The sequence below is a fragment of the Corvus hawaiiensis genome, chromosome 2 (assembly GCF_020740725.1).
Source record: "Corvus hawaiiensis isolate bCorHaw1 chromosome 2, bCorHaw1.pri.cur, whole genome shotgun sequence".
NCBI lineage: Eukaryota > Metazoa > Chordata > Aves > Passeriformes > Corvidae > Corvus > Corvus hawaiiensis.
The window spans coordinates 31674608-31686081 of NC_063214.1; the positions used below are offsets into that span (position 1 = coordinate 31674608).

Below are 11474 nucleotides of genomic sequence, written 5' to 3' on the forward strand. Positions count from 1 at the left end.
ATCATTTGGACACAAGAACCTTGGTGGTTGGGAGAATATGGGTCTGAGAGTGTGCTGAATGTGGCTGAGTGAAATCGGGTTTGAAGTTTGGGGGTTTTTTCAATGAAATTGCCTTCCTCCCTACCCAATAAGCTTTACTACACTGGTTCTACAGTACTGCAACATTATTTCCTATATGGAATTGATTGCCAGGCATCAGGTCGAATTCAGCTGTTTCTCTTCTGTTTCTCTCCTGTAGATGCCATGTGAAGGCTGCATGGAGAGGGACAATGTGAGCACCGGTGCAACCATGGAATTCCTCCTGCTCGGCTTCTCTGAGCTGCTCCGTCTGCGGGTCCTGCTCTTCCTTATCTTTCTCATTGTTCATTTGCTCACATTGGCAGGGAATATGATGATCTTCGCGGCAGTGGTCATGGAGCCCTCACGCCCTCCCATGCTTTTCTTCCTCTGCCAACTCTCTGCCATCGAGCTCTGCTACACTTTAGTAGTTGTCCCCAAGGCGCTCCTCAGCCTGGTAGTGGTGGACGGCAGCACCATCTCCTTCCTGGGCTGTGCTGCTCAGATGCACCTCTTCGTGGCCCTCGGGGGGGCTGAGTGCTTCCTGCTGGCGGCCATGTCCTACGACCGCTACGTGGCCATCTGCCAGCCCCTGCGCTACGCGGCGGTGATGAGCGAGGGCCTGTGCCTCAGGCTGGCTCTCATGTGCGGCCTGGGAGCCTTTGCGGTTGCCCTGGGCTTGACGGCGGCTGTTTTCCGCCTGCCTTTCTGTCAGTCACACCGCATCGACCACTTCTTCTGCGATGTCCCTGCCGTGCTGCACCTGGCCTGCACACAGAGCTACACCCCCGAGCTGCCTCTGCTGGCTGCCTGCGTTCTCCTCCTGCTGCTGCCCTTCCTCCTAATCCTGGTCTCGTATGTTTGCATCGCTGTGGCTTTGTTACACATCGCCTCCTCTGTGGGAAGGGGCAAGGCCTTTTCCACCTGCATTTCACAGCTGGCCATCACCTTACTGCACTACGGATGTGCCACTTTCATTTACATTCGTCCTAAGTCCAGTTACTCACCAGCTCGAGACAAGATGGTGTCTCTGGTCTACACCAATCTTACTCCATTAATGTATCCCCTCATTTACAGCCTGAGGAACAAGGAAATCAGAGGGATCCTCAGGAAAATGCTGAGGAGGAAAAAAATAGCTCAGGTGAACTGGGATAGTACCAGAGTCGTGATGTGTGTGTGTGGTAAATTTTAGTAGAACAAGCATGTGCTTGTTGGAAAACAGCCCCATAACCAATCACAGTAGACTTCACTGAGGCAAATATCCAGGCAGAATTCTACATGCATCACTACATTTATGAGAAAAAGATATCTCTGCTAAAAAAAAATCCCAAACATAACACTTGATGTAAAGGAAAATGCTTTAGTGACTTGTGAGGATGAAGAGCTTTGATCAACCAGTGGTCTCGCTTCTCTGATCACATGAAGATTCATGCTTACATTCATAGTAATCCCAGCACAATCAGAAGATCAACACAAAAATTTTTAAAGCAAATAAACCAATATTAAAGTATTGGTTTCATTAGTTTTCTATCAAGATGACAGTAGAAAGTGGATAGTCAATACAAACTTTAGACTGATAAGTTTGGTAGTACAATAAATCTGTAGGGGCTTAAAGGAAGGTCAGAAGAAGAAAGTCCATGGCTAGAAAGAAGGGTAAAATAGCTGTGGTTTCCCCCAAATTTAGCAGAAGGCTGCACTCTGCCATCCCATGACAAATGGAAAGATTGTTAGTGCAAACTCATCTAACCTTCAATGATTCTAGATATTGAAAGTTAAAATGCCATCGGTCTGACAAGAGTATGACTTTCCTATGCTTGTTTTGCAGGAAGCACACTTTCCTTTTATAGGGAGATGCTTTAGGTTTGGATTGTTCCTATGGCAACACAAAGGCTAAGATACCTGCCTTATCATGTGACTTTTATGAGGAAAGACTGCATCATATAAGTAAGAATGCCTGGGGAGTGCTGAGATCTGTAACTGTAAGAGTAATAATACTGCTGCCACAGTTACTGCAATTTCCATAGCAAAACCAGTGAGTGAGTGTTACTGCACAGGCTGGATTGCAGCAGGCATCAGTCTGAAGGTGCAAAACAGTGTTATTTTATGAGTTTCCTATGTGTAGGAGGAACAGGGTGATTCAGACAAATTAGGGAAGATCAATTTTGGCCAGGAAGAGGGGGGAAAGAAGCAACTTCATTATTTTATTTATTACTTCCCTCCCCCGTGTCTCTTTAAAGGCCATACGACCCTATGATTCAGAATCCATCTTTACACAGCCTATCATTGAGAAAAATTTAAACTGTTTGCTTCTGTTCCTCTGTCTAATCCAAAGGAATTTAAGCACCCCAGCTGCCCTCAGCTCGCTCTCTGGGCAGATTGAGAGAGCACAGCGGTATTTGCTTTCTCTGGGCTATAGTCATTAAAAATTATGGTAAGTAGATTTGACAAATGTAAGAAATTGGCACTGTAACTAAGGAAATTAACTTGGAGCCTTCTGAAAAAAGAGAAATGTGGAATTTAAAATTGACATTAAAAGCTTCTTCAAGTTGACAGTCTAGCCTGCCTAAAACATTAACACAGAATATTGGCTCTCATGTCAATGAATACCTAATTACTCTGTGGGCAAACACTGAGCTGCATTATTTGAAATTATCAAAGCTGCAGTGAACATTTTAATCACCTGCCAGCTCTTCCAAAAGTGAGAAGGGGAGGGTCTCAATGAACGACCACTACTTACTAATAGAGAAGTACTTCAGACTTACATTAGAGAAGTACTTATCAAATGCTATTAAGTAACTGTAATGAGCACAGGAAAAATATGAAGCATCAATTCTAAATCCTGTCAAGTCCAATCAAGCTTTGATTGTTAATCCTGCTGCAAGCAGTTGGCTGGACTTGAGACAGCCAGAGGTCCTTCCTGAGATTAGAAGGATTCTACAATAGAAGTTTCTAACCTGCCTTTTAGGAGGTACAGATATATCCAAATGCCTGGCAATAAAACTGAAGTACAGAAAGACACTGAGGTTTATAATACTGATCAAAGCCTTGGTAGAAGCCCTCACATATTTCTGGCAGCTGTGGGCATGGGATAGCAGAGTGATAACTGTTATCTGCTGCCAGCTGTGGGAAGATAGCAGGGCTGTGTCCTGAACTAGTATGTTCCTCGTGAACCACTGCGGAACTGAGGCACCTGGCAGACCTCTCCTCACTCCAGAGATACAGACAATGCCTTTGGAAGGGCTGACATGACTGAAACAGCAGCCAGGTTAGACTCCCAGCTCTTTCGTTTGGAGATACATGTGGGAACTATAACAAGCAGTGGAGGCTTTCTGTGAAGACACTTTCTCCACCCAATGTCCTTGCAGATGAGTGGGGGGAGGAGATATTCCAGAGCCCAAGACCATTCTCACCAATATTCCCACACCAAGACTAGCTCCATCAGTACTCCCACACCCATTCACAGCACCCTTTCCCCTCGTCCCATGCCAGCTGTGTTGAGCATTGTACAGATTTGTAGAAAGGACTCAGGTGTAAGAGTGGGAAGAGGGGTAGCTTATGAGGTAAGAGCAGCAGCAATGTATAAGAGATATCAGAACAACTTCCTTTCTAAAATGTTATCTTTTAATTGACTGGACCGGCCTGAGGTCCCTTTTCCACTCAACAAGTGGCTGTTTCAGTCCTGTTGACTCAGTACACTGTGTGCTGAGAGCTGGAGAGTGCTCAAGTGAAGTAAGGCAGCACCATCCCTGATGTAGGGCATGAGCACAGAATAATAATTTTAAAAAGGTAATTTCTAAGTTCTTTTCAGAACTTCACAGGGAACAGCAGGACCCAATCAGGCAGGGCAGATTTTGACAAGTACACGTTCTACCTCCAACCAAAGATGGGTATGGAAAAGATCTTTCCATGGGTGTTGTAGTTTTTTGGGTTGGGCAGGGATTCAAGACTCCCCAGTGAATGAGTACAGCTGGGTACCTGCATTTCACAAATGGTCTTGTCCTTTCTTGGAAGAAGAATGCTTGCATTCCCAAATTTGCAGACACCTGAGATCTGGCAAACACAGATGTCACGAAGTTTTCCAGTGAAACCAATTAGGACATCACTAAGAGCCACTTCATGGTTTACACAGCCATAAAAACAGAGTATTCACCCCTGCAATTAATTTTGTAAAGGCGGCTCTGAGCAAACACTGTGTGAGAACACAGATCCTATCAATGGTGGAGCACCAGAGCCCAGCCTGTAAGATCTCAACCTGTAAGATCAGATCAGTGCTGTCCACGTTCTCAAAAATGAAGAGAGTTTGGAGGCTGATGGCAGAGACTTTAAGCAGCATTCAGGGTACTCAAGGTCCAGCACCTTGAATGGTACATGCCACTGAAAGAGGTTCCTCTGCTCAGGGAGATACTTCAAGGTGCCTCCTTGAGAGCTACTACCAGTACCAGCGATACTGGGAGGATACAAGTGAAACTGCCCTTTCGGTATAGAGAGAAACCAGTGATAAAAATGCTTTTTAAAATTTTTTTTTCCCCACACTATTATGTTTTGCTGGCAATCCGGGTAAGACATTTCCTAAAAGTTGTTCTTACAAATAATCAACCTCCTAAAGAATTAAGTGCACTTACATAAAAAAAAAATTCTTTGTTTTCCTAGGAGTATAAATAAAAAGTTTATTTAGGGGATTTGTTTTTATTATGGGCAAGGAAAGTTGAAAAATTGGCAAAAGTCCAGTTTTAAGAGCTCGGAAGAAATTTCAGTGTATTTATCTCCCTTTGACAAAGTCATGCTATCCCTTCCTATCCATTTTGGCTTACATGGAAAGTGAGTCCACCAGCCTTTCTTTCTTTCACATTCCTTAAAAGCTTAGAAAACCTGCAAATAATCCTATATTTACCCAAATAGATTTTTTTTTTTTGCCATTTGATCTGAAGCAGAAAGGTGAAATTAATACAGGTACTTACATCAATGGAATTGTAAACTGAAATGGATGTGGGCTTAGTAGTAAACCTAGAAAGTAGATGTTAATATCATGAAGGTGAAAGGTTGTCAAACATTTGCTTTATTGAGAAAAGGCCTCTGCTTACATGTTCATTATGAGCATGTCAAAGGAGTAATATTTACTGTGCTTTACTATTTACACACTTTACTATGATAAAGGCTACAATGCTACAGGAGTTTCTCTTGCAGATATTTATAGACTGAAGACTTACAAAAGAAGAGAGATGAGTCCTTCCTGAGATTGTTTTTTACTATTATATGAAATTACGTACCCAGCATATAAAATCTGATAGGTTCCTATATGATATCAAACAAATACAGTGCACACCCTCATAAACAAGCTCATGGGAAAGAAATATACTGAAATAATCTGCCATTTCTCCCCAGAATTAAACATTTCTACAAGTTCTTTATTTACCAACTGGGTTTTTGCACAGGCCTTAAGTTTCCTCTAATGGATTGTTTCAGGAAGCAACCAGGAACATAGAACAAAAACTAATCAGGAGACCAAAGCGGAGCTGAAGAACGAAGTGAAGTTCCTGCCAGCTGGTTGGTTTCAGAATTAGTTTCACCTTGCCCTACAAGCACCTCCACATCAAAAAGCTGACTGAAGGTGTTATTAATAATTCCAGCACTGTATCCCTAACCTAAAGCTCTTGGCTTTAAAGATCCTATTGTGCTCAGTTGTCTTCCTGTCAGGTCCAGGAAAAAGTGAGAATGGGAAGGTCGATACCCACCCAGTGTGTACCCTTGGCTTCACCTGCCTAAGTGCAAGAATATGAGACAGTCTGGTTTTACAAATAGGTATGTAAAGATGTAAGACCGTCTGGTTCTACAAATTGGCATGTAAAGTTGAAGGAAGACTGATGGCTCAGCAGCATATGGCCTCTAGCCTAGTCACTGCTGAAAATCAGGTCTCCTAAAATCCGTGCTGTGTTTCATTGTGGTTTTGGTGTACAGTTGCTCTCAGCATTCATTTTAGTTTTCATGTTTTGATTTAATTAAAGAGTTCAAGTTTCAAAAAATCAAGTGGGAGGCTTAACTGGGAGTAGAGTTGGCGGTGAGTTGGGAAGATGTTAACACGTTCAATGCCCTCTTCCCACCTGCAAGGTGTCTGTTTCAAATACCTTCTCCTGACATCCTCCTTGAAACCTCTCAGGAAGAACACCACTTGCTAACACAGTGACCAGTGAAAACTATATAATTTCTGCACAGGACAGCAATTCTTCAACACCAGGATCAAGCTACAACAGCAACAAATATGGGCAAGCTTATTGCATTTAGATTGTGGGGGCAACTGTAATTTATTAAGAAGAGGACCATAAAAATATCTTGAAAAAACAGATTAGAAACAGACATAAAAGCTTTAAAACACCTATTATAACCCCCCAGAAAATAAAAGATTGATTAACTCACACATTCAGCTGTAAGAGTAGAAAAAATAAATTTAAAATCACACTATCAAAGCGACTAGTGATATGGCTTTTTATTGTATCTTAGTAAGGCCTTTTCAGTGTCAGTGAGATATTTCCATGCTTGAACATAATTAATCCAAGAGTGGGAAAGAACAGCCAAAAAAATATGAACAAATTACAAATTACAGAGAGGTATGTATTTGCCATGCAGAGGCTACTGTTGCTACATTTTGAGCTTTGATTCAAATACTAAAAGTATTATAATGTTATGTAGTTGAATAAGTCATCAGCATCTCTACCAGAAATCAAATTTATCTGGATCAAATTTTATGTTTATCATACATATGCTGTTGTGTTAGTAATCCTCAAGGAGAAATTGGGTCCTCTTGTGAAATCTTAATGCCACCAAGATAAATAAGTATCTTCAAAGGTGCCCCAGAAGAATGTGCTCTCAAAAGAGGAGTGTTAAGTGTAGAACTGCACTTTTTGGATTTATAAGTATATAATGTGCTGTAATAGTTTAATAGAAAGTAACTAACTCTTGTGACCCAGATTTGTACCACTTAGGGAAGTTTTATGAATAGGAGCATGAATCAGATTCTGTTATGACTTGGTCTTCATTGCTTCCCTCTTGTCTATACAAAATGTCACACCTCAGCATAAGTGAAGCCCTGCTCGGCTGCTCTTCTGGAGGCAGCCGGGACCTCTGGGGCTCCACAGCCACTGGACCACGAGGGGGAGCAGAGCTGGGATAATATGGCAAGAGAATTATCGTGGACAATTTCTGCGGAAAAGCAAGGTCCTCCCCCTCGTTTGCAGGATGATGTAATAATTTAACTCAGCCCTGTTTTGCAAGCCAAATAAGAGCACGGCAGACCATGTGCAGGATAAGCTTATCCCGAGACAAAAGCCAGCAAGCCTGCAGTTCAGGCAGCAGTACAAACACGCTCCTGTGTCTGGTCAGGTGTCCAGCCACGGCATCAGTAGGTAGAGAAACACCTATTAATATGTTGCTGATGATCAAGTAAGTGGAGTTTTATTCAGGAATACTGGACTTCTTCTAGTCCATGTACTGTATGACATCTCTGTTAGGTGGAGAATATATTTGGGAAGCTACCCTCCTGCTTTGACTGGAGCCCAGGTAAAGATCTGTCTACATTCCTGGTGGAAGAAGATGTGATTGCTCATCTACCAAGGATGAACTGAATGAGCAGAAGATGATTAAGCTAGGGAGGGATGACTGCAGGTCTTTAGCCCAAATACCTGCTCACTGCAGGGTTAACACCAAAACTGCATCAAGCTGCTCAGGGCCTTTCAGGCAAAGCTTGTACATCTCCAAGGGTGTTTATCTCTGCATATGTGAGGAAGAATAAGGGAGTGTCCCCTGCTTCTTCTGTGTATGGAAACTGAGATCTACGCCTTGTCTCTATCAGCTTCATTCATTCCCTTGCCCTTGTTATTCTTCTCAAGGGAGAAAGATAACCAGCTTGACTACTTTGCGCAGTCAGGTCCTCAGGACTCTAAGATAGAGATGGCTGCTTTTTGATCCAGAGAAGTCACTTGTAATCCTTCCCTGGAGTTTAAAATACCTGTTTAAAATAAAATCTGAGTTTCTGAATGAAAAATGTCCATATACAAAACTAATTTAACAGCTTAAACCACTAAATGGCAGGAGTCTATTTTCTGCAGAAAAACAGTCTGAAGTCAGCTGTTTGAAATATTCTAAAATAATTGCTGGTGGAGTAGAGCCAGAAAACCTTCCAAGATAAAAATGAAAACACTAGAATATTTAACTGTGGTCATGCAGGTGAGAATAAAGGACAGAAAGCATGAATTCTCTACAGGGAATAAAACATTGAAACAGAGCATGTCTTAGGCTCTACAGAGCTGTCATAGATTATTCTTAGAGTTGTAGATAGTGGATAAAAGGAGTGAATCAGAGACCACAGAACAAGAGCAAGTTCCTTCTTTAGACTGAAATGGGGCTTGCCTCAAAATGTATTTGAGACTTCTGGAAGACCTATACATCTATATTACCATGATACCTTACTGAAAGCCAGTTCAGGATGCACAGATTCAAGTTATCAGTACCAAAGGGATGCTTTGATAATTTGGGGAGTAGCATCAAGTAAGAAACTCCAGAGATTATTTCTAGGTTCTGTTTCATTCATCATCTGTAAGGACATTTACCAGCACAATGCTGAAACTCTTTCTAAAATATGAGGAGTGGCAAACACAGTAAACAATTTATAAGAATCATATGAGACAGTTCTGTCTGAACTGCAGTTCAAAAGAAGCACGTCCCAACTCAGCCTTGGGAGTGCCCTTTGACTTTCCCAACAGCGCATCAAAACAAGACCTGGTGCACAGCCTTCCTCCTCACTTCCCTCACCACAAGCCCACATAGCTGTGGGAGGAAAGCCCAGGTGTGTTGTGTGGTGATATTTTCCAGCTAGATACCTAATCACAGTGATACTCAAAACAGGATACTGGGAAATGGAAGGAAAAAATATGCACTGCAATTCAGAAATACTCAGAGGGACAAGAAAGACAGGATGAGATTCAGCCCAAAGACATGCTGAGAGTGAGCTGAAAAGATGCAGTTATCTTCTTACCACCAAAATGCATGCCAGAGACAGGATGCTCACTGGGAAGCCTGTGATGCTCACAGTGAGAGGCTGTGGAGATGTAAATCACAGAATCATAGAATATGATTGTAAACAAAACATAAAAAGATTTTATAATTAAGTTCTTTCAGTTTTGTTTATTTGCTGTTTGTTTGGCATTTGTTTTAGTTGCTTGTTGTTTGCGTTTTTGTTTGTTTGTGGTTTTTTACGAGACACTCAGCGAATCAGTTTTGCCCAACAATTTCCAAAGACAAAGTCCAAACTTGTGATGCACAAACAGAGTAACACTGTCAATGAAACACTCAGCAGAGCTGTATGAAAGTGCACATGTGGTACTCACTCTACCGGCTACAGTCTCTGTGTATATTCCACCTTTTTCCCTTTGGATCTGCATTTTGGTGCAGAGGACACATGGGAAAGCAATCTAGCAGAGCTTTTACAGATATCAGCAAAGTTCTAGGCATTTGGTGTTTTTACATCTGTGTGCTCCCACTGGTTTATAGATTTTCTTCAGATCCTGATCCTGCTGTAACATTAGATCATATTATGGTTCACTATCATTGTACACATTCTGACTGTGAGCTACACTAGGTGATCTCCAATCTGAAAAACCACAAAGCAATACATATGATTTCTGACCACCACTATTTGGAAAACTCCAATTTCTGATCCCCATCTGCCAACATTACAAGGGGGAGAAAAAGAAAATAATTTTTTTTTAGGCCATCTTCTCCAGTAAGCCCTAGTAAATTTCTTCCTGCCTACTCCGTAGATCAAATGTTCTCAGTATCTGCACACCAACAAAAGGGAGATAAGAGCATCCTGAGGCTATTCACTCCAGAACTTGTCACTTCTGAGATTTTACAGATGCAAACTCTGTTAGCCCTGAGGAACCAAGTGTCAGGCCTCAACACTGATTTTTTTTTTTTTTTTTTTTTTTCTGAGGAAGGAGATGAGCTCCTGGCCTGCCCTGGAGCCGTATCCCGCAGCTGCAAATGGCTCTTCCCCATTTCACATCGCCTCTGTTGTCCCACCACACAGAAGTTTGCTGTGGGTCTGTCTGCCCCACTGCTACATCACAGACTGAAGAAGGCACAGAATTGTACAAACGAAGACTGAAATGGATACATTCCCCCAGTGCAAACTCAAGGTATGGGTTGTAGACCAGAAAATCTTGTATGAGTCATTCAAATGTGAGGGAAACATGGACATAAAAGTTTGAGACTTAGACTGTGGACTGGTAAAGAGAACTTTAGACAGGATTCAACTGGACCAAATTTAAGATATAACTACTGTGAATGCCATTAACACTTGAATTATTTGTACCTATATTTTGCTTCATATGCTATGTAAAATATAAAGCTTAGTATTGCAACCATTTATTCTGAGATTTCTCTTGCCTGTGTTCAGACATCTTGGGATAGAGCTTGCTTTCTCAAGATATATGGTTTGAGAATCACAGAATTCACTGAAAGATTAGACGCAAAGGCCCTCAGAGAGTCCATAGCCCCAAATGCTGCTCAGAGCAGGGCTGATTCCAGAGGTGGATATGTTGTTCATGGCTGTGTCCTGGCAAATCTGGAATATCTCCAAGGGTGGAGATCCCCCAGCTTCTCTAAGCAACCTGACAAGGTCCTTTCTTTAGCCTTCCATGGGGAGGAGGAGGAGGAAGAGAGCATGAGGAATGCAGCCATACAGCAAGTGTAAGTGTAATAATACCACCTGTATTTTGTGCGGAGGGGTGTAATAGCTTTTTCAGGAAGAAAACTAAGAGTCCCATGAGGTCTTCCTACACAGAGAAAAAGAATCCTTCTATCTTGCCTCCTCTCCCATGATTTCTTTCTTGCTGAAAAGCAGGCACTGTCCATCAATGCTGAGGATCTGGCTAAATGGAAAACAGCGATTCTGCCAGACAAAGTGGTATCACTGTTGCTCTGTGACCTACTTGTGAATGAAATGGGCCACTGTCCCTGTGTACCGATTGATTTCCTAAACATATGCAGTGAGGATGGCTCAGTGGTATTAGCCCCATTATCACAGATCACAGAATCACAGAATGGTTTGGGTTGGAGAAGACCTTGAAGATCATCTGTTTCCAACTGCCCCGCCATGGGGATTGGAACGAGACCTTCCACTAGACCAGATTGCTCCAGGGCGCCATCCAACCTGGCCTTGAACACTTCTAGGGATGGAATAGCCACAACCTCCCTGGGCAACCTGTTCCAGTGCTTCACCACCCTGAAGAATTTCTTCCTAAAATCTCAGTTTAAAGCCATTGCCGGGGCCGGCGGGACCGAGAAGGATGGCGAGGGCTGCCCAGGAGGTGGCAATCGGGAGCCTCTTACGGGAGTGGAGCAAAGGTGGAGGGAGGCTCCCAGGA

General features: G+C 42.5%; 1 protein-coding gene across 1 annotated transcript; it reads left to right on the plus strand.

The window, feature by feature from the left end:
• The first annotated feature begins 238 nt into the window (after positions 1–238).
• LOC125317198 (olfactory receptor 10AC1-like) lies at positions 239–1249 on the plus strand. The gene has a single exon (XM_048286902.1). The coding sequence runs from the start codon at positions 239–241 to the stop codon at positions 1247–1249; it is 1011 nt and encodes a 336-aa protein (XP_048142859.1).
• Positions 1250–11474: the final 10225 nt, after the last annotated feature.

What these genes read in the sequence shown, in the direction of transcription:
- LOC125317198 (XM_048286902.1), top strand. Translation starts at nt 239, where the DNA reads ATGCCATGTGAAGGCTGCATGGAGAGGGACAATGTGAGCACCGGTGCA.